Here is a 24,539-nt window from a genome sequence, read left to right on the forward strand (position 1 = left end):
GATAAAGCATAATGACTTTGTTTTTGCTGCTGATGCTGTTAGTTTCTTTCAATCACTAGAGTCTGTGTCCAAGCTATGTTTTTTTCCTGGGTCAGACACAACTTGGTGTGTTAAGTATCAAGTCCTCATGAAAAATATCTCTAGGCTTATCCTTTTAAGCCGCTCTTAGAGGCTTTTCTCCCAGGGTCTTAATTCTTCCTGTTGGAGGGATTGTGAGAACAGAGATGCTGCACAAAGATGTCTGGGAGTTGCCCTGGAGTTTTGTCACTCGACAGTCTTGAGGACCCACTGTGTTACCAAAATGAAAACAATAACATTTTTCAGTTTTCAGATGTTGTCCCCTAAAAACCACCATCAACACAATGACCACCAGCAGCTCATGCATATCTTTTCATCATTTGTAGACATTAGTACAAAAGTCATGTACTGATAGTGGCACTGAAGGCGGGACGCTGCTGTCAGCTGCCCCCAAAGTGTCCTTCTACCTCTCCTCCTCCTCCTCCTCCTCCTCTTCTCTCTCTCCTCTAGCCACGACTGCTGAAAAACAATCCCCCACAGACGATTCCAGCGTCTCATTGGCTGCTGTACCACATGAGTAGATGTGAACAAAGCAAGATGTTGAGGAGAGGAGTGAGGCACTGAGAAGATGCTTTGAGGGATGAAAACAACATCTTTATACAGGAAAATGTTTTATTTCAGAGCAACTTTTTTGACGAGTGGAATGACTTTATTAACCAAGGGATCGATTGGATCAACATTGGCTGCAGCTCTCGAGTCTAACAGCAGCTGTTAGTGACAGCCACCTGTGTGATCTTAGATATTCTCGTCCAAATTTCTAGTCTGTAGGACAAAATCTCTGCAGCAACAGCTGTGGAACGGTCAACCTCAGAAGCTGAGTCACCCCTTGCTTCTCCTCTGGAATGTTGTGAGCTTCAGTCTACTGTTGGTAGCAACTCACCTGGGTCAAGATGCCAGTGATGAAGGGGCTCCTGGCACCCCAGAACACTTTCCTGGACACCATTGCCACACGCTTTGATGGCACACGTAAGTGAAATCAAAATTTCAAATAAGACTCATGGTGACCCTGAACATTGCGTTTCATGGCTTGTATGACCTTAACACTCATCACGGTGTTATAAATTGTATAGCAGGAATCAAGTAGGAGTGTGTAGTATTTAAACAGGTTCTATATAAAACTGGGCTGATTATGTCTTATTATTCTGAAGTCTCTTTTCATCGGTGTAACCAGTTTCATGTTTAACTCTAATTAAAACTAGTTTTCAGTGACAGTTTAGAGAGGTTTGTGTCCACTACAGTGGATAATTTTAATAAACAATTAACTGAAGCGAATGCATTTTATTGAACTGTGTATAAATATGACAAAACTGCAGCGACTCATTAATAATGGGAACATTTTGATTTTTTTTTTCGAAATTAATCCTTCTTCAAAATCCCTTCTCATTGATATCATTTGATGTTTGGAGTCACTTTTTATCCTTACGGCTTCATATTGAAATGCAAAGTCATTGGGAACTAGATGATGATGATCTGTTGTATTAACTCCACACTCATTGCAAGATAATTTATCTTTAGAAAAAGATCCAGTAGTAGGCAGCATAACTAATCCAGTCTTTTGCTTGGTGATTGTTTGTATAGCGTATGTTCTGATTACTGCGTTAAAGCTGGTTCTGCTTTGCACACAGAACAGCCAGCAGGCCATGGTCACATCTCCACAACAAGGGTCCTTTCTGGAAAACACATTAGTTGAGAAAATGCATATGGATGCAGCAGACCAGGCTTCAAGACAGTAATTTAACCTAATTATTTTTGAAGAGAATACTCTTCATAGGGGCGTCATTTTGTAAGACAATACTATTGGAACATCTTATTTAAATGCTAGCTGTTGTACATAAGTAACGTGGAACAAAAGTGCACGTCTCATCAAGAGAGAATCTGAAACTGGTATTTGGCAGCTATCATAGTGTTGCCACCTCTTGTTATGAACCAGCGTCTTCCTCCAGGGAGTCTTCAGGTTATGTAAATAGGATCCCAACGGGGTGGCTGAGTTTGTTTGTTTGCAGATTTACTTTTCACTGTTGCCGACATATACAACAGAAGAAAAGCCAATTGTGTGCACAGTCAGGCGCAAACTTCCAGAATGAAAGTGATATGATTTAATTGAGAGGTGGTGTACAATTGTAGCTTGGAATTGTGTGTGTGGAGATCAGTTGCGGTTGGTGAAAACTACTTTAGGTGGGGTTATTTGTGCCTTTAATCTAATCACTTTAAGTAAATGATGAATAATAATGTTTATTATGCTCCTTGTTCAATTCCAAATGAAAACATGTTTTAATTGCACTCTTATATACTGTACATCATACAGAATAAAAAAAATAATTAAAAAACTAAAACCCAACCTTTTGTCTGTGCCAGAACAATAGAGATCATTTCTACCAAATGATTACAAACAAATATACTGCAAAGAATATATATATATGTATATATTAGTGTTCACACAAGGCAACTAGATAAGCACTGTGTTTGTGCCTATCTAGTTGCATTGTGTGAACACTAATGCATTGTTCTGAGGGAATATAAACTGTGCAGATGCTACAGAACGTTGGGTTTGGAGAGTTTACCAGACGCAACATGCTGGAGATTGATTTTGGAAGAATGGAAAGCATGTGATTCACATTTTTATAAAGCTATTCTGTCGCATTTCTGTTTTATTGTAGAAGTGGGGAAGGGCCAATATATATATATATATTTATTCAGAGTGAATCTAGGTTTTCATACACCCCAGTCATCTTACTCAGAGAATTTCTATAAGGCAATCAAATCAAGCGAGTTTGGCATGATTGAGGTCACAGCACCTCAAAATCTACAGATGACAATGTTGATACTCAGAGAACACCAACCTTAAGTAATTCATTTATATTTATAGAGCACTTTTCTGTGCCCAGGGTCATAAAGCGCTTAAACAAACAAAAAAATACTCAATAAAATATATACTTAAAAGGTTAAGATAACACCGAGAATAAAACAAGAGTTCCAGAAAAATCAAGGAAAAGCCTGCACAAATAAAAATGTCATGTCAGCAATAAAGATGTTTCTTAAAGGAGTCAGTAGATCTATCAAACACAGGAAGATCGTTCCAAAGCTTAGGAGAAAAAGCCTGGAAGGATTTCTCTCCTCTGGTCCTGAACCGTGTGCGAAGAACCATCAGTAGATTCTGTTTCACAGACCTCAGAGCCCGAGCTGGGGTGTAAGGCTGGATCAGATCAGTGATGTAAGGAGGAGTCTGATCATGAATATCTCTGAAAGTAAGAACCAGAATTTAAAGTTGATCCTGAAAGAAACTGACAGCCAGTGAAGAGTTTTAAGGATCAGGGAAATGTGAGTTCTTATAATTAAGCGGGTCAGAATTCTCGCAGCAGAGTTCTGTATCAACTGAAGTCTTTCAAGAATACCACCGCAGGACCAGGCGGGCGGTAGATTGACACACAATAGAAAGGTCTTGTAGAACCAACTAAGATCATCTGAGACTCAAAAGAAGCGAATTCTTGTGTCTGAATCACTGCAAGAACAACTCTCTCTATATACAACAGCCAAACCGCCCCCACGACCACAGAGGTGAGGCTTCCCCAGGACAGCACTCACTACTGGACAGAGTTCGTTCAGATGAATAAACCCTTCCTCTCTCTGCCAAGTCTCAGACAGACATAATAAATCCAACTTTGCTCTTGTGAGGAGATCATTCAGAGAAAAGGATTTATTATCAATGGAGCGAACATTCAAAAGTCCCACGTTCAGCACCGATGACGTCGCTAATGACAGCGCATCACTGATATGCGCGCAGAGCAGCATCTTTTGAAGAGAACAGCAGCGGTCATGTGGGTGACAGCTGTAACTCACGTTCAGCTCTGTTGTAAAAGCCGAACTAAAGAGAGGAAATTAAAATATCTTACCACCTTTAGTTTCGGTCTGGGCAGATGGCAGAGCTGACGTGTCATCACACTCATCAATGAGAGGAACTTTGATCAAACATCGATGACGTCCGATCGCACCTTCTCCTTCGCACAAATCAATTTAGCCTTTATGATTGATGAAGAGAACTGTTGTCAAACAACAACGAGAGTTGAGTTTAATGCCGACTCACCAATGTGCAGTCGACTGTGGTAGAGGTTATAAAGGGATCAAATAATGGCTCCAAATCCCTCCTGTCCCACCAGATGTGAATTTTCTTTCGGTGTTATCAATCAACATTATACTATCCTGAGATTCAATGGTAACAAACAATATGTTTTTATATCTTGTAACAATTCCATGGAAGATCCTGGGGGGAAGCCAAAGTGCCCCACTGCTGAAAATAGCTTCCCCCCTCAGCTTTTTGGTTCCATCTTAAGGTTTCTGGAGTTTTTTGTTAAAAGCTCTGAATATAAGCAGCATTTTAAAACTTTTATGAGCTTCTGAGATACTTTGCTGAAGTCAAGAGGGGACCAAAAAGGTTTAGCAAGTCAAATGTTCCAATATATGGTGGATTACAAAATTATTCATAAACCTTGAACTTTTGCTTGCACTAAGAGAAGGTCTGAACATTTTAAACTAGCAAACGTTTAGTTTTTATTTTAAAATCATGTGTAATTTACAAAGCTCTCACTACGCAGGTGAACCTACATCTCCAACCTTAACCTAAGGTCACGAGCGGTGGGTAGTGAACCATAGATCAATTATGAAAGTATCTGAACCACCACACTGACCTTCTCAGAAGCTTAAGAAAAGTATATACAGTAATTGCTGTGCAACAATTATGGGAAATAAGCTGAATAAATTAAGTTAATTAATAAAGGATTAAAAAGTTATCATTAGTAAAATGTTATATAATATCTTTCAAATCTCTTGGAATTTTAACATTAATGAAATTAATATCATGAAACAAATCCTAATCATCTTTATGTGTGCAAGTCTTTATTTTAAGGTAAACATGTTAAGTACCTTACACTTGGAAAAACCCACAGAACAGCATTTAGCAATATGGGGGAGCGTTACCCTTTTACACTGGGCACAAGATTCCTCGGAGCAATTATGGTCACCAATAACCTTTAGTACATAACAACACTGTGTCTTGTGTAGGAGGACTTGCACTGCATTATGAGTGTCTGTCATCAGTTTACATATATGTTGATCTCAGATCAGTGTGTGACATCTCATTGATTCCTGGAGGTATATTCCTAGGATGTCAGGGTGTAGGTTAAGGTTACAGCATCCTGATGGCTGTCCTGCAGGCCAGGTCAGCAGGGTGGATGTTTGCTGTCATAAATGTAAACCCCTCCAACAAATTCACGCCTCTGTATTGTGAGTGCGTCAAAGCCAACATGTCACAGCATTGTTTTACGACCTCCCCAGCAGCGGTCCACTGACAGCAGCACCAGTGTCATACAGTAGGGGGGTGCTGTTCTTGGAGAGGCAGGCTGAGATAAGAAGGTTTATTTCACGACTGGACACCATGCAGCAGAGATAGGAGGGACAGTTGTATAGCCAATGGACAGAAGAGGCAGCCAGGCTGCTGTGATGGCAAACACAGATTCTCAGCTTTTGTTTCCTGAGAAATGCTATTCTGCTGCTGCCTTTAGCCCCCCTTATACTTTGAGCAAGACTGGGCTGTGGATCTCCAGGACTGAACCTTGAGGCGCTTCTTTGTGAACGTGGGTGTTAGTATGTGGGAGTTTTCATAAAGATATTTATTCCTTACCTGCAAATATTTTTAGATGACAAAAACAGATTTTGCAGAATCCAGAGCTCTGTTGCTCTCCCTAAAGCTTGGCATTTCTTAAGCTAAATAAGGCTCCTTGTGATGTCTGTGGCACAGAGAACGGTTTTAAGTGGTCTGTGATTGGTTCATGCTTTGGTAAAATGTGTGAATAGTGATATATAGGAGTATTGATGGTTCAAAAAATCCAGATGTAGATGAAGAGGTTTTTAATGTACTACCACTGGACACCATTTTAGAGATTAGTTTTAATAACAACAAACTATCATTCTAATAAAAATAACACTCATATGCCACTTTTTTTTAGTACCAATGGATAATCTTATACCTTCTCTGTTGACAAGTTAATGTCTCTAGTATGGACATCTGTGCAGATTCAACAATTTAAATAGTCACAGTGATTGCTTTAATGTTCCTGCTGTGCTTTGTGAAACTGAGCAACAGTAAAATATCTTAGTTAGGAACCTTTGAAAATAAAAAGTGCAAAATTCACACTAACAAAGACAATCTGCAGTCCAATGTGCTCATTAGTTCTACATGTCTCAGTCGCTGAACTTTTATTTATTTTGCTTTCCTCGTCACTTGTGCGTCATGGAGGAACGCCTGTCATCATGTCAGATTACACGAGTCAGCACAGATGTGTAATTAAGGAAGCTGCTGCTTTCCAAGCAATATCCACGAGTGGATTAGTGCCTTGGAATAGTCACAAACTGCAAAGAAACCAGCTGAACAACGATTGGTTGTTTACAAGGTTAAAAGCTGGTTGAACATTCAAGACACTGAGGTGCTGTAATGTAAAATATCCATTCCAGAAGAGACAAGAGCTGATGTTTAAGGGAATTTTTAGTGGGGGACAGTTTGTCAAAATGCATATAAAACCCTCACTATATTCGGTTAAACATGGAGAAGCTTCAAGAGTTGAGCAGAAAAGTTTGAGTACCCAATACTTTATCACATTGGACACGTGAACTAACCCAAATTCCTTTGACTATAAGTAGCCATTTTTATCAAAATGTGATTGCTTTTTCACCACTTTATTTCTAACAAACAACTAACAAAAAATGACTTGACTGTGTTTCCACTGAGCACTACTCAGTAAGAAAACAATGAATGCTGACTCCAGAGAGAAAATAAGTAGCATTAGAAAATGATTACTATGCTTTCTCTCTTTATTGCAGCTAGCCATTCCATAAATAATAATGAAAAAAAACGTTTATAAGAATCTTACTCAGGCCCTCAGACTGGAATTGACGTGTCACCACAGGAAGCAGAGAAGTGTCTGTCACTTGATGCATTTGTGTTGGATTGCAACAGCTCATTCTGGACATGTGATAAACTTAAGCTGGATTTTGATAGTTTAACTTTGGTCACATCCCATTCAACAAACAGATTTGGGTCACTTCCACACGGCCCTGTGAAGCATCCACTTACTGTACCATGTGATAAACGTTCTCTTGTGTCATCCTTTACCTTGCCTCCTTCATTCTTATCAATGAATATCGTGCCAGTTTTCTAATAAATGTCATTAAGCGCTGTAACTGAATCACTGTGGTTTTGCGTGCTTGTCCGTGTTATCACCGGAATATCAGGTTTCTCCGGGATCATGATTTTTTTATTAAAAGAAATAAATTCCATGTGCACACACATACATTATATGTCAATGTTTATTCATTCTTTGTTTCATTCATGTATTTGTAGTTTATAAATTGAAATTATATATTCACACACTTTCACTTGTATGTATAATGTAGCATTACAAACACATCAGCAACAATAGCATATGTTTGAATCCAAAGGTAATCTGAATACAGTAGTGGAAGTGGTGTGTCAAGTAACTATCATGCATCCATCGTGGTAAAGAGGCTTTAAGAGATTTTGCTTAAGGTTTAGTGGGGGAAAAATGCAATTATTTAATGCTGGAATTTGTTCATTTACTTTGTTTACAATTGTTTAATTGGAAAAAATTGTGTAGCTGCTTTAGTCAGATGCAACTCACTGTAGTCCTAACTTAATGACATCCAAAATTAAGGTTTACTTGATGTCATTCAGGATGAGCAGAAATAATTTGAGTAAAACATGAACAGCGGGAAATTTGGGGTAGTGGGTGTAAATCAACATTTCATAGCTATGTGAAAATCTGCTCAGGGAATTACTCCTAAATTACTAATTTTAGGTAAAGTGAAGTTCAGCAAAATGTTTTATTTCTTTTGTTAAAAGTGGTGTTTAAAATATATTATTTTCTTCTGTTAGTTGTGAAGTTGTGACAGGACATTCAAAGCACAGGGATGTGAGAGATGCTGTTAATCATGACAACATAACTGATAAATACAGAGACGATCCAACTGGATGTCTGACAGATACTTTTGGAAGTTTGACCGGCCTCAATCGATATTTAACACAGAAATGATTTCTGCTCACACTTTATGAATGAGAACCAATTTGTTTTCTTATCTCACTTAAATATGCTTTTCTATTCACGGTTAACACCTCACATGTTCATTGTTGCTCTCTAGATTACTGATGTCTGAACACAATATGAATTGTATTCAGAGTTGTCATTCGAGGTTAAAAATAGCAACTGTTTAAGAAGAATTCAATGAATATTGTTAATTGTTTTAATAATTTAATATCACCTACATATACAGTATGTTTTTCGAAAATGAAACGTGTGTTACTTTCTTTATAGAAAAAGTGTAATGTAAAAAAAAATCACTTATCTAATATTGAGGAAACATAGCTCCCACGATGGCTACATCCAGACTGCGAGATAAAATACCACCTGACATCACACCAGGTGAGTTTTAAAGAAGCAAAGTACACACAAGGGTCACAGAAGTAGTGATGGTGTGTTGAAGCTCAGGTAATGAGGTGGTGATTTAATAGTTCATCAAAAATGTACGACACCAAAGGTAGTTTTGTTATTTAACTTCAGCCCAAAAATCGAAACATAAACAAAGGTAAAAATATTTTAACTAGACATAAAAATAACCAAGAGTGCTAAAAAAGAAGAACAACACTTGACTTACAAGCAACAAAAAAACACTGGTAAAAAAGATAGTGAAAGGTCAATAAACAAAGACTAACACAAACTGGACAAAGGTAACAAAGAGCAGGACCTGACATGACATTAAATCATACACACTGGCAACAATCAACAGGACGGGGAGCTTAAATAGAGAAACAGGACCAGGTGCTGAAAATCAGGGGTAATTACACCAGGTTCACACAATGAGGGGTAACCAGACAAAAAAACGGTTATGGTGCAGACACTCAGGAAAGGGAAGCCTCACCAAAATAAAATGGAAGTTGCACATGTAAAAAATGCAACAGGGGATAACAAAATATCACATTTGACAATGTGTGAAAGACAATAAAGTCCCAGATAGTGTAAATACAGGGGACCTCCAGAACATTTCCTTAAATTGAGAATTCGACAAAATAATTCACCAGTGACTTTGTACAGCTGCTTTCAAGGCTTCAGATCTCATTGGCACAAGTATCAGTAATCACTTCACGAAAAGACTTGCAGGTTTACTCACTAGACTCTCACAAAAAGTGATGCAGAGAACAAAAAGGCACAGGAACCAAAAAAAATCACATGTGCAAAGAGGGTTTTGCTTTTTAGTTCAACCAAATTGACTTTACGTTTTCTAGCTTATTTCCTTCCAGAGCGAGCATCTATATTGCCATTGTGACGTGACACAGTAAGCGTAGAAGTCATTCCTATTTGAGTCTGGGTTTAGAGAGTCACGCAAAGAGAGGAGCTAATCTCTCAACTCACCACATAGTGTTGAAGGATCTTCAACCCCCACTCGAGACAGAGCTTCATATACCAATGGAGACATGGCTGCAACCCTAAAAGTTAGGAGAAACATCAAGTTGAATGAAGTGTATTGACTTGTGGGACTCTCAGGAAAACAAACGAAAGATGACATGTTCTGGCAATATTCATGGATAAGGAGCTTAAAGGTATACTTCACTAAAAAGGAACAAAATCTGAAACTGAAATTAAAACCTAACACTATATAGAATACATAAATAAATAAATGACAACTAATGATCACATAAATTATTACATGAAATCTATAATGTTGATATATGACATATGACAAACAATGTTAAAATGACGTATAAATGATAAAAAGACCAAAACAGAAATGTGTAATTTAAACAGTATGATTGTTTTACATCCTTTAAATTTACTGAAACTGTTGTAAAGGACATGATGAAATAAAAAAAACAATACTGGTACATAGATACAATAAATACAACACATTGTTTCATCAAGAAATCGAATAAACCACACAGTTAAACTAAACTAAAATCCTCATAAGGTTTTTCTTTCCCTGCATCTCAGGACTTCCTTTATTTACCTTCTTCTGATATCTACTTTTAGACAGCAACTTTCTGCTGGGTAATGCCCAGGGTCACCGTGGCTACCCCATCGTCTACTGCTCCGATGGCTTCTGCGAGCTGACAGGATACACCAGAACTGAGGTGATGCAAAAGAACTCCAGCTGCCAATTCCTGTACGGCCGAGACACCAGTGAGCATATGGCACAGCAGATGGTGAAAGCCCTGGAAAGTCGTGAGGAGTACCAGGCTGAGGTCCATTTTTACAAGAAGGATGGTAGGAGGATAGATGAAGCTTTGCTTCATACTCTCATGATGCTGATGATGTGTAAAACAGATGGTTATGTGAGATAAGCTGCTCTCTTTCAATTCAAATATATTTTTATTCAAAGAGAATATCATGCATTTGTTATCAGCATAGATTTTCATAATAGTCCTCTGCATGTAAATCATATCAATGGTTTACAAAAATACTGAGAGCTGGAGCAAAAAAACAAAATATCAACCACCACCACCTGAGTGTGAGATAAGTATTCCATTAACCATCATTTAATAATTATAGTATTTAGGGGTCATTAAATTACAGCTTCAAATCTCTAAAGATCATTATTGCACTTTGTTTCATCTAAGTAAATCATCGGTAATAAAAAAAAAAATGCTTAGAACCCTGTTTATTTAGCTGTATTTTCCACTGGAAACCTTATGATGTCAAACATATCAAGACATTTTTTCGGTCAGAACAGAGGGTGGCTGAATATTAAAAATATGTCCATAAAACCCACACAAAACTATATTCAATGTTTTTGAACATTAATGATTCCAAAAAGTTGGTAGAGAAGAAATATCTGCACTATGTACTTCTGTAAGTGTGTACCTTATACCAAAGGCACAATCCTTGGCACAATCCTTTTAAAATATGAAGCAAGTTTCACAATATTGTCTGTCCTCTGCAGTGATCATTTAATTCCTTAACTCCTTTTTAAAATCACACTAAATGTGAATAAATGATACTAAATGAAAAATATTACTTTTTGGGCGATTATATGAAAGTTATCTGCTTCGTGTGGAGGATGACTGAATTAACATGTCAACTCCACGGATCAACTCAGAATCTTTAACATTTGAAGTTGAATTGAAAGAATTTTATCTCTTTCTCTCCTGCATCTCTGTGTCTCTACCCAGTTAAGTCGCACACACAGTGAAATGATCGCTGCACAGTACAAACAAAGGGTTTTGAACTCGCCTCTTACTATATTTAAAAAAAGATAATGACTTTTAGAAAACAGAACATTTTTAATGTGTGTAGTCCCCCTGATAATCACAGTAACTATAGTGCTTGAGGACAAATAAGCACCATGGATTTGTAGGGGTTTGTAACACGGTAATGTTTCTGCACACATGTATAATTAACCTACAAGCATTCAGCTTAAGAAAAGGATTTCGTTTTCCCACTTAAAACCATTTTATAGAGATACAGATTAGAGAGAAATAAAAACAAAAAAACAAGCATCCTTTATTTCTGTTGCACACTGTCATAAAGCAATTATTTTCATATGTTGGCTGCAGCATCGCAGGCGTCCTCATCTGTTGCTTACTGTCTGTTCTCTTCCAGGAATATCTTTCTGGTGTTTGCTGGACATTGTGCCCATAAAGAATGAGAAGGGTGAAATGGTTCTTTTCCTCTTCTCATTCAAAGACATCACAGACACTCATGGAAAAGCCCTCCATAGCAACAATAAGGAAGGTAGGATATTTGACTCTCCACTAAAACTGCTTAATGAGATTTTTTAGGAGCAGGTGGGCAAAGGACCTTCAGAAATCTTCCCTCGTTGTACACTTGTGTTGTTTATCAGTGTCAAGTTGTACCCTGCAGTTATGTTTGCCTCAGCATTTTTCCCCTCAACCTCACACACAGTTAAGCAATTGGGCCACTTTGAGGACACCGTGTTACCTCGACTGAAAAGTGGTAGGACATCCTGTTTGGGACTTCTAAGTTTAGCAAGATGCAGCTGACTGAGGCACATGTGTTTCTTTCTTTCTCTAATCATTACCAAATAAAGATACAAATGTGACACACATGTGTACCTTTATCCAAGCAGTTGCTGCAGCATTTTTTATTTCTATTTTATTTTATTTTTATTCTATTTTATTTTGTTAATAGTGTCAAATTTCTAATTTTGTAAATAATTTGTATATTCTTAAGATCGTTTTTATTTTATTTTGTATTATCTCTTTTATTATTCCTTTTTTCCTTGCACTTTATTTTTTTCAACTGCGCTGTTGTGAAAGTGTGTTTCCCCTCTGGGGATGAATAAAGCTTTTCTATTCTATTCTATTCTATTCAAAAAAGAATCACATAAAGATTCAATATATAACATTCACTACATTTTTTTGGTGACGAGTTGGTCGAACCTACCCACCTTGATTACAGCAACATTTATGAGTTTGTTTGGCAGTTTTAGGGGAAAAGAGACACAGGAGGAAGAGCAGCTCCCACTTGAACGAGGCCAGGAGGCGAGGACGCACCATGTTGTACCAGCTCACCAGTCACTTCTCAGGAGGCAAAAGTGAAGTGAACCTGAGCAGCGTGAGTAAACCACACAACATGGATGTTGTTCAATTGCACACTGGGAAAACCACAATCATGTGACCTCATTCCATTCCTGAATAAAAAATTAAACATTAAAATAATAAGATAATGTGAGAAATATATGATCCAAATTCTTATCAAAATGATATTCATCACTATTATTTAAATCATACTTAAGACGACATGAATGTGAGGAAATGCAAAGAATCTGTCTAATCGTCCAAAATGTCAGATTCTGAAGCATGGGTTTGTATCCCAGTAGTCGCAGAATTGTGGACCACCTTTTTGGCCTTGGCAAAACCCCTTAAGGTTCTTATTATTTTTTTCTTTTAGAGTTCAAACATGTGCATAGTATATCTAGTTTAGCTCAGGAAACAATGTTTCCTTAAAGACACAAATTAAATTAAAATTATACACAATTAATTTTAATATCTATTTGTTTTTATCTCCTCATCACTTCTTCACGTCCTCATTTTTGAAGATAGTGACTTTTGTCTTGCAGATATGCAAGATCTGTGAAACGTGAATTTCATTCACTAGGACTGGAGCCTTGGGCCTAGGATATTATTTATAATGCCAATGATAAAACCAATACTAATACTACTTATAATACTGCGAGTGAAAAAAATGAGGCGATCTAACACTTAACTACCACTTATTATTACTATGAATAGCCTCCCTGCGAAAAAGTGAAGTTGTGGCAGGATGCAGCAAAGATCACAAACTCCCATCAACATTGACATAATAATAATTTCATGTATCATATACGGTTTTCTTTTCTAGCCAAGGATTTCCATTTCAGTTGAGGAGCTGTTCCTCAGTCTGCTGCCCTACTCATCACCTGGTGGCAAACTATTACCATTTTTACAAAAATAAGTTTTTTCATAGGTGGACATTTTCATATTTTTACTATATTCCAGTATAAGTACTTACCAAAGCGTCTGCTCCCCCAAACATGGTGCATCGCACAGAAGCTGTTTTGAGCCCAGTGTCTGGTGGAAACAGAATGGAAAGACACAATGTGGAGCCCCTGGGTCAGTTTCAAAAGTGACGTACCATTTTGTGATCTCTGAAAAGGGACATTGACAGCCAACGGGGTGGATTCAAGCTGATAGAGAATGACAAAGATAGATAAAATTATATTAAGTTCCACAAAACAGCTGAACTTGAAACACACTAATCCAACTAATTACTTCTCTTTGGTCTGTTTCTCTACACAGAGCATTATCGATAAGCCTTCCATACCGGAGTACAAGGTAGCAGCAGTGCAGAAGTCTCGCTTCATTCTGCTCCACTACAGCGTCTCCAAAGCTCTGTGGGATTGGCTGATCTTGCTGGCCACCTTCTATGTGGCAGTAACTGTGCCCTACAATGTCAGCTTCACTCCATATGATGACACAGTCACTGCCGGGCGATCCACAATAGTCAGTGACATAGCTGTGGAGATGCTCTTCATCTCGGGTAAGTTCTACTGGTCCTGGTTGGCTGGGTTTGACTCATTGTTATCATTGCTGATGATGGCAACCATTACACAGCTGATGCTTCTGTTCCCTGAACAGCTTTATCTGTCATAACGGGTTGTGATTTATTTATCCCTGTGTGTATGACTGGTCCCTCAGCGATCAGAGGATGAACAAGCTCTGTAGATAGAAGAACAAAGGCTCTTCTACAGTAGATCATTGCACTCAAGCAAAAGCATGTGTGCTTACATGCTAACCAACAAGTTTTTATTAATACATAATACTAAATGTGTGAGCACTTTACTTTTTCATTGAACATACACACAATTTTTTTTTTTTTTATAACATTTCTAGACATCATCTTGAATTTCCGCACCACATATGTCAGTCAGTCGGGTCAAGTGGTGTATGAATCAAGGCCCATTTGCATTCACTATGCCACCACCTGGTTCTTTGTGGACCTGGTTGCTGCCCTACCCTTTGACCTACTCTATGCCTTCAACATCACAGTTGTAAGTCAAACTTTATTCTGCTTCCTATTCAACGTCTTGAAAGATAAAACATTTTTATACTGATGGGCCACTTCTCTGATTTTTGTCACCTCACTCTGACAACCTCTCCCTACATTGCAGACCTCCTTGGTCCACTTGCTAAAGACGGTGCGGCTGCTGCGGCTCCTCCGTCTGCTTCAAAAACTAGACCGTTACTCTCAATACAGCGCAATGGTGCTCACACTGCTGATGTCTGTGTTTGCACTGCTGGCACACTGGATGGCTTGCATCTGGTACATGATTGGACGCAAGGAGATCCAGAATTTTGAGACCTGGGACATTGGTGAGTTTGATTATGTCTTTTTAAGTTGGGTACATACATACGTAGGAAAATGTTGTTTCTGGCGAAGCTGCTTGTCAGTGAAGTTTAATTGCAATTCCCATAAAAGTTATTATTATAATGCACAAGTCATTCAAAACCAAATTAAATCAATCATCAGAGAGATGGGAAAAAATATTTATTTTTGTTATTTTAACAACATTTTTGTGATTGAGAACTGCAAGATTCTTCACCATAGAAAAACAGCAACAGAATCATTGGAAAGAAACAAAATATAGGCAGTAATACTTTAATTTAAATAAATGTCTTTCTTAGGGTCGTGAAGTTAAGGTGAACCAAGTCGTCAGATTAAAAGAACACACCAAGCGGAAGTCTACAAAAAGTCAACTTAAAAAAAAGGGTGTTGTACAGAGATTTGTCATGTGATTATGACGAAGGTACAAAAATAAAATTGACACAGAGGGAGGGCCAAATAAACAACAGAAAACAGGTAAAGTGAAGAAAAAATGTAACCAAAATGTAAATTCAGGGCTCTGAAGAAAAATAAACTTCACAAAACATGTCAGTTGAAAGATTTAGGTTCATAACATAAATAACCCAGGTTTCAGTTGTACAGCGAACTGGTCGTCATGCTGTAGGAAGGAGGGATTGGGAAAATTGCCGCAAACCGTGTGCTTGAGAACTGTCCAGACAGATAATAGAACCAATCATTTCTGTAAACAAGAGGAAGGAAACAAACAGCAGAAAACAGGAAAAGAGACATAATGATAAAATATAAAATGCTGGTGGGATTGTTTTAGATTCTCCGCGGGCCTTCTCATTGGGTTATTACCCACAAATGCGTATGTAATTCCATAAATGCAAAATTCATGTGTATTGATTTATGAATGTGTAACTATAGTTACTGATACACACAGAGCTTTAGCAACAAATACAAAACTTGATTTCAAATTGTGTTATTTCGTGAAAATAATTATAAAAATGGCAAACATAACATAATTAGTCTGTAAAATGATAATTTGTTGTGATGACATTGCCCTGCCCGCAGGTTTAGGAATTCCGATTCAGTTAAAAAAGAAAATATCTACAAACATTGAAAGAATGATTTGACTAATTTTAACACATATGAATCAAGACGATCTTTGTAAATCTTATCATTCTCCAATCTTTCTGGTCTGAAGAAAGAAACGCATCATGATCGGCTGACAATAACTACAAATACCAGCATCGATGTGATCACTCAATCACATCTTTTTGCTTATATAAATGCTTGTCTCTTTAATATAAACACCGTCAATTACCTTAATAGGAACTCTGAATCTAGATTAAGGTTGAAGCATGAAAGTGTGTGTGCATCTGGTCTATTGTCTGTGAGCATGTGATGTCCTATAATGAAAATTAACCTATTTCTTCACTGGTTGGGCCACTGGCTCATGAGTCTTCTGCCACCTTCTCAAAATGGTTATTCACTTGTTGCACATTTCAGGTTGGCTCCACGAACTTGGCAAGCGTCTTGATATGCCGTTCATCAACAGTACGGTTGGAGGTCCGACAGTGCGGAGCTCCTACATTGCTGCTCTCTACTTCACCCTCAGTAGCCTGACCAGTGTGGGCTTTGGCAACGTCTGTGCCAATACTGACGCTGAGAAGATCTTTTCTATCTGCACCATGCTCATCGGAGGTTGGTTGAAGACAGAAAGGGTTCATTCAATTTACTATGACAAGCACTTCAAATGTTATGTGATTTGCATACTTTCTATTTGAGGTGTATCTTGTTGCAATTATTAGCAAAGCAAGACAATAACAGGGAATGTGTTGAATTACAGCGGTTAATGTGGCTTAACCAAAAAAAAGCAATTATCAATCATTCTATTGTTGATTGGTGAAAAGGAGAGGTTAACTGAACATTTTTTTCTATTCTCATAATTCTTAACTGTCAGTCATGAACACAAGAACTAATCGAGTGCCATCATGCACGCTGTTGGGAGAAATGTTCCAAATTGTAACCAAATGTGGTGGCAGAAGCTTTTCACAGCTTATCACACATCTTGTATATTCTCGTATTTAACTGTTTCCTTCTAAGTATTTACAGTTGAAAATGGAAATGGTGTGTGTTTTTGTCCACTTAAACAGCCCTGATGCATGCTGTAGTGTTCGGTAACGTGACAGCAATCATCCAGAGAATGTACTCCAGGCGGTCCCTCTACCACACACGCATGAAGGACCTGAAGGACTTCATCCGTGTCCATCGATTGCCACAGCAGATCAAGCAGCGCATGCTGGAGTACTTTCAGACCACCTGGTCCGTCAACAACGGCATCGATGCAAACGAGGTGGGAGTCCTGTAGCCCAGTGACAGTCATGATCTTGAAGAGAAGGCTGACAGGTTGCACGATGTATTTGTCAATCTGTGACATTCATTCACAGCTACTGCACGACTTCCCTGACGAGCTGAGGGCTGACATTGCCATGCATCTGAACAAGGACATTCTGCAGTTGCCTGTCTTTAAAGGGGCCAGTCGAGGTTGCCTGCGTTCCCTCTCACTTCATATCAAAACCTCCTTCTGCGTCCCAGGAGAGTACCTGATCCGCCAGGGTGATGCCTTGCACGCCAACTACTTTGTCTGCTCTGGTTCTTTAGAGGTGCTAAGGGACAGCATGGTCTTGGCTATTTTAGGTGGGTATGATAATAATAATAATATATTGTTGATGCCAAATAGTCAGTTCTGATATAAGGCCAACACAAGACTGATGTGTCTTATCCAACTGATAATGACCTACGGCTGAGTGTACAAGTGGCACAAAAGGCATAAACATTGTGTTTCTTTTTTGTTTTTTTTGCCATTGGTTGCCACAACATATCCAACCCAATTAGTAAAGATATATATCAGCACTGTGATGCTAAAGTGCTTAACTAACAACAATAGTTCAGTTATAAATATAGTAGATAGATAGATAGATCTTAAACCTCCATTGTACTCATCAGTATGTATTTTATGTGTACAAAACTCTCTTTTCAATTAAATATTTACATTGTAAAATGTGCTTAAGCCCCGCCCATTGAGAACACTGAAAACAAAGACGGGTGTGTCTCTGGCTGGTGAAGCCAATTATTACATCTAAATGGAATCCGGTCTCGTAACCTCTCATTCGCTGAGATTCCAGGCAGGGGAGAATTTTATCAAGTACTAAGTTCAAAACATCGTCACTATGAGAGACTTATGGAATCTTGGAGAGAAAGACTTCAACATTTGAAACATGTGAGTCGGTCGGTAAAGTTGGAGTTTAACATGCCTTGACAAAAACAGCCTTTTTGGCATTGAATAAAATATCATTAAGCCTGTGTTGTAATTTATACTGTTTCCACTGTGTTTTATTTATGCTGCTTCATTAAGCCTATAGTGAGCCTGCCATGTGTGGCAAGTTCTTAAAAAATGTATCCCAATCAAAGAAATGTTGACACCCCTGTTTATTGTTTTGAGTAATACCTGCTGTCTTTTAGGTAAAGGAGATCTGATTGGCTCAGATATACCTGTGACGGATCATGTGATAAAGACGAATGCAGATGTGAAGGCTTTGACCTACTGTGATCTCCAGTACATCAGTGTCCGTGGCCTGAAGGAAGTTCTAGAGTTGTACCCCGAGTACGGAAGTGTGTTCGTCTCCGACATTCAGAACAACCTGACGTACAACCTGAGGGAGGGCAGCCAGGACGAGGTACAGTAAAATAGTTTATATGTTTGTTCATTTCTATCTTATCTAGTCAGTTTAGAATTAGGTTGGATGAATCTGTGGAATACATAGAATTGTACACAATATTATTTCTGTAATCCTACAATATTTATAATTAATTTTTCACTGAAGAAAATATTAACTTCATAGCTAATGGATATTAATAAGTTAATGTTATCTTATCATCAGTGTTTGTGTCTATGTTGTTATTTATTCTGTTGCCAATGTCTTATTATAAATGTTGTATTATAAGTTTCTTTCTGATTTTATTGTTGGGGTCTATGTTCATGTTGTTTTTTTGTTTTTTTATTCTTTCATTTGTCCTTGCACATGATGTAGTAGGATGTAGTTAGTTCTGTTTGACCAATTAGTAAATGCATTTTTACCTCTTATGAAGTACTAGTTTAGTCGAAAACATGTTTCAATGGAGCTTCACACTTGTTACCATTTTCATCCCAGTTGGTAGAGTTCCACATTGTTACATCTTTTACAGAAGTATTCATTTGCCTAAAAATAGTTCTCTTACATGGTTGATACATATTCTCTCCATGATTGTTTAGCTCTTCATCGGGTGTAACTTTAAATAACATTAACTTGTTCTGGTAATAGTTTATATTTCTGACTCAGTATATTATCAACAATGTTATTCTATACTCACTAAGCCCATTTCAATAATTATGCCTTTACAAACAGTTCATGTATCTGTTTGCTGTTTCTACCTTACAAAGACCGAACGAAAACATAAATACAACCATTTTGTTTTTAGCTGCCATTATTCATGAGCTTAACTCAAAGATCTAAAACATTTACTGTATGTCTAAATCAGTGTAAGTGAGCACTGATTTGATCATCTTCTTTGAAATTCATTTAAATTTAAAGTTACAAAATCATGATCTTAAGTGACCTACCTAAGCTTTTTGTCAAGTCGAATTTATTATCTTAATAAATTAATAAAGTAGAAATACATTCATTTTTGATGTGTACCTTATTTTTCCAGGGGCACAAGTTTTCAAGATCACCTAGGATTTCTCATGTAAGTTTATTCATATTTTAACCCAAAGAAACATATTTGATTCCAAAGCTGATGATGTTTCATCTTCTGTGATCTTCTGAAAAACAGGATTCCAGGTTGGATTCTATCATAGAGACCAGGGCTGATGACTCTGGTGAGAATCTTCATCCTTCTCCTTCAACACGCTCAGCCCGAAACCTCCTGCTGCCCAACTTTAGCCCAGTCCGCCGCACATCCCTAGGGAACCTGCTCGGGGATGAGCTCCGCCAGTTTCATGCCCTTCGCCACTGCCGTTCCCCGAAACTCAGCCATGGTTTTCTAGGGCCAAGCACAATTCCTCAGCCTTCAGCAAAACACGAGAAGTCCAGTTCAGTAGTTGCTGCTGCTCCTTCAACAACATCTGCCAGAAGTGAGACTGGAGCTGAGCAGAAGCCTTCCAAGATACAGGTTCCAACAGTCACCTGTTTTGGGCCACCTGACCTTAGTCCGAGGTACAATAACAGCAGCAGCTCTGGTTTTATTTAAATATAGGTTGTTTTTTTTTTCATTTAAATATTTGTTATTGAATTACTTGGAGACTATCATTAAATATATTTCTGGCATTATGTTTCAAGTGATACCCGAGGTGCTGGATTCTAATATATTTTGCAACATGAAAAAATATATATCAATTCAATAAGCGTTATTGGATAATTGATTTCTAACAGTTTTTGAAATGCCTCCATGTCTGGATTATGTTTATAAATATATACATAATATTTTATAAAAATAACAAAATTTAAGATGGGGATGGGCACTACTGTTACATTGACACAGCTTCGTCCTCTTCTTGACCCGACCTGCTAGGATCGTGGATGGGGTAGAAGATAACGGCTCCACGTTTCAGTTCAACATGGAGGACAGCCACCCAAAAGCCAACACAGGTGATGAAAGTAAAGGTAATCCTAAACCATTTCCTAGGGTACTCAAAAACAGATGGTTAGAGGTTAAATAAGTTCAAACCAAAGGGGAGAGCCAGGGCAGTTTTGCCTCAGAGTCAGAAACTTGTGTCGCCAGTGGAGATTTTGTGTGGTGGCAGTATAGAATAAAAGAATGAAATAAAATAACAGCAATAGCAATAGAAAAAACTGTGCTTAATGAGGAGTAGGAGATGGGAATTCCAACTGTTTTTATTCAGGAAGTCCCAGTCTCAACGGGAGACAGGAAGCGTGAGGAGCCGAATGAGGGAAATGTTAAAGATGTCTGTAAGTACCTCAGACAGCTTAGCAACACAGTCCTTTGGCACCCTCTCTTGGAGATTTTCAATCTTCATCAGGAATCTTTCCACCACAAGAGGCTTTAATGGTTTCCTCTTCTGGAGGTGTGAAGTCTGATGCCTGAAAGGGTAGGACGGGTCCTTAAACCGGGGCTAAGAAGCTTTTGAGTGCATCTGGTTGGTTGGAGTCACTGTGACACTCTCCATGTATAGTCCTTTCGTCGGTCATTGGTGGATACCTTTTGGGGCCATCTTACAGTTAGTATCTGGACAACTTCACTTAGTGGAGTAGATTATCCTCATCCTGGCTGCTAAATTCAACTGTAAATCATTTTTGATAATTACAGTCCTAAGAATAACAAGTGTCACAAATGATGTAAGATTGAAAAGTGTCACAGATGCTTGCTCCATATTTTCTTCTCTTTAATGAGTGTGTGTCATTGGAATTTTATGACACCAACAACCTTCAAAGAACGCATCAGGTCTGTATCGGTGTCTGTTCGTTACCCTGCAGAATTAACAACCTAGAACCCACTTGTCTATGTCGAAACCCCAATAATATATAATAATAAACTATAATCTCAGTTTGGATGCGTAAAAAAGATGAATTATTCCTGAACACTTTTATGAAACTGATTGTGGACAATGACTTTCTATTATTACATTTAAAGTGTTATCACTGCATCATGTTGTTACTTACTGAACTTACTTTAAACATTTATGAACTCAATTTAAACATTCAGGTTTCCAGTACCTGCTAGCCACACAGTGCCATAACATTATCAACCCTCCACTACATTTCAGAAAGCAATTACTTCTCCTTGTGTTATTAGGTGTATATAATATTTTCATACCATTTTTAGCATTTCCAAATGCAATCTCAATGAGTAGCACATCTATGAGCTTTTCTGGGTGTAAACTAAACTGGACAAACTCTTCACTATCAGCAGTAAGACGTGGTTGTTTTCCAAAGGTTGTCCCTGGCTTGACAGTGACCATTCCCACCCTTCTTTGACTGTGCCTGCACCTTTGGCCTGTAATCTTGACTTACAACCACTTTTCTTCACTAGGACTGTTGCTTTTCTGCACTTAATTTCTGATTATAGAGATATAAAGTTGTACCCTTTCCCTTCTCCCCATTGTAAAATATATCTGTAGTCAAACAGATGGTTGTCTTGTAATATATTCAGTTTTGATAAGAATAACAATACATATGTGTCTGAACAACTTTTTTTCTTTCTGTTACGTCTTTTAGACCACACATCCACTTCAGCAAAACTCTTACAGGGGACAGAGGAAATAAAACAGAGCATCAGTGAACTACACAACAAGGTTCAGTTATTTAATTCCCTCTCATTAAGTCTTTCTATGTGCCCAGTATACTAGTTGTTAAGTAAAATCTTGTTTCAATTCCTTCCGACTGCATTTAAGAACCATTTAAATCCATTATGGAGATATTTCAAAACACAATGGGTAGTGAATATATCATTTTTATTACTGGCCCTTTTTATAGTATTTATTTTATATTTTGAATAGATCAATTCATTAATGGTTTTTATGAATAAATAAATAAACATGTCCTCAGATACTTTCTCCCTCATACTTCTCAATTTCTCTTCTGGATAAAAAGATTTTAGTTTTTGGGTCAGGGAAATATATATTACATCTTCTGCACATTTGGGGTTTAATAAAGGGTTAATAATCATAATTGGTGATTGTAGTCAATCACATTTGTTATTATTTGCACACTTACATTCAAAGTTTGTATACACAATGTTAAAATATTATTGATAGGGCTATTGAAGAAGCAGAGAAAAAAAAATATTGGTATTTTGGCAGCGACATAAATATTTCAACTTTCCTGTTTCTGAACTCATGTTTGGTCTTCACTTATTGTTTTATCAGCAAGATACTGCATAGATATGATCCCCTGTCTAAACATGTCTCTGGTACTTTCCGTCACAGATGGCTGTATTAAACCAAGAAGTATCTGAGCTCACCAAGGGCCTCCAACACATGATGCATCTTCTGCAAGCCCATGTATCCATTCATCAGTACTCGTACCCATACAGCATCCAGATTCTACCTACACCTGTCACCACACCGTCTGATGTGTATCGAGACAATAATCCAAAAAGACAGACTCCTACCTTGAACTACGTTGGAACATCTGACACACAGTCAGAAATCCACCACCAACTCTTGTCATCAACTGTTCCCCCTGTCAAGTACAACATGCCACCTTCTGGGAAACCCAACGCTGGATCCACCCTGTATTCTGCTCCACAGACTTGGGCTGTTCCTGCCAGCAGTAGCTCGTGCTTCCTGGCTGAAAGTCCCATCTTTTCTTCACAGGTTCAACATGAAAACTCTTCTATGGTAAGTCTGGATGTGAGTTTATCCACGATCAGCAGGTCTCACCCTTCTCTTTGTTTCAGCACACCAGTGAAAGACCGTCTTGCCTTTTATCCTGCATCAGCAATACCTGCACATCTATGAATACTACAGGGAACAAGGCACCCAACTCTAATTTCCACCTTGAGCTGCCGTCGGATTCCCAGTTGGACTCAACTCAAACTTCACTGGAGGGGATTTGTGTTCTGATGGCCAGTCCAGTTACTCATTCTAAAACCCAGCAAAATATCTTACAACCCGAGTCCTCCATTGACCCTTCACAAAATGTAGGATCACACTTCACCAATGTTCCCGTTTCTCCCCAGGTATCTCCACTACTTCATCTCCCACTGACAGGCTCATCCACAGAAAACCAAACACGTTTGGACTGCCTCCTGGGGAATAGTGGCACTACCGATAGCAAGGAGAGTGATTGTGCATCATCTCAGAGGTCCAGCATCTGTGTTCACACTCCGAACACAAAACAGTCATGGTGTCAGGACCTCTTTGATTGAGGAACAAGTAGCATCTATCAGTGTTCAGACTCAGCTGGAGATCAGTTTGTGCCGTATCACCCTCTGTATGTTACATGTATTAATATGAAACATTTCATCTTGTTTACATTATTATCATATAACAGAGTTTACTTTGCCCAAATGTTTTCCTGTACATTTGAAGGCCATCAAACGGATTATTTGTAAATAGAAAGAGTAATAGGAACTATGATCGCTAAAGGCAGCTCTGAAAACTAAAGGGTGAACAGTATTAATTCAACAGAATATTTAAACTGTAATTTTAAAACAACTATACATAACGAAAAATCAAAATACTTTAACACAGCATACTGGAGGAGAGATAGAAACTCGTGTTTTAGGATTCAAACATGATTCAACATGCAGATTTTTACAACGAAGAACAAAACCCTGCAGTCATTCAAAGCTATAAACCTCATAATTGTGTATTTTAGAGGTTGGGGATGATGAATACCAGACCATGAATTTCTCTCTTATTAGTATTATTTAATTGACAAAATAACAAATAGGAAACAAATGAAAGGTTTATTTAAAAAAAGGTGTGAAGTTCTTCATTCATTCACTGGACACATAAGGTCTTTTAAATATTGCATCACTATTCTTCTTTTT

The 24,539-nt window shown here is 38.0% G+C and overlaps 1 protein-coding gene across 1 annotated transcript; it reads left to right on the forward strand.

The window, feature by feature from the left end:
- The first annotated feature begins 906 nt into the window (after nt 1-906).
- Nucleotides 907-23,751, forward strand: kcnh4b (potassium voltage-gated channel, subfamily H (eag-related), member 4b). Its single transcript, XM_087793996.1, has 18 exons — nt 907-1,044; nt 10,167-10,400; nt 11,736-11,867; nt 12,580-12,710; nt 13,934-14,174; nt 14,528-14,685; nt 14,806-15,007; nt 16,491-16,685; nt 17,138-17,337; nt 17,432-17,681; nt 18,507-18,721; nt 19,734-19,769; nt 19,857-20,239; nt 20,595-20,686; nt 22,259-22,335; nt 22,969-23,382; nt 23,442-23,563; nt 23,724-23,751. The coding sequence occupies exons 1-18, from the start codon at nt 969-971 to the stop codon at nt 23,749-23,751; spliced, it is 3,186 nt and encodes a 1,061-aa protein (XP_087650122.1). The 5' UTR covers nt 907-968.
- Nucleotides 23,752-24,539: the final 788 nt, after the last annotated feature.

This window comes from Callionymus lyra, chromosome 6, assembly GCF_982586985.1.
Source record: "Callionymus lyra chromosome 6, fCalLyr1.hap1.1, whole genome shotgun sequence".
Classification (NCBI taxonomy): domain Eukaryota; kingdom Metazoa; phylum Chordata; class Actinopteri; order Syngnathiformes; family Callionymidae; genus Callionymus; species Callionymus lyra.

Bases quoted from the DNA above. Each gene is read 5' to 3' on its own strand.
- kcnh4b (XM_087793996.1), top strand. From the start codon at position 969: ATGCCAGTGATGAAGGGGCTCCTGGCACCCCAGAACACTTTCCTGGAC. The intron at 1,045-10,166 runs GTAAGTGAAATC...ATCTACTTTTAG, and splicing joins CACACGCTTTGATGGCACAC to ACAGCAACTTTCTGCTGGGT. The intron at 23,383-23,441 runs GTAAGTCTGGAT...TCTTTGTTTCAG, and splicing joins AACATGAAAACTCTTCTATG to CACACCAGTGAAAGACCGTC.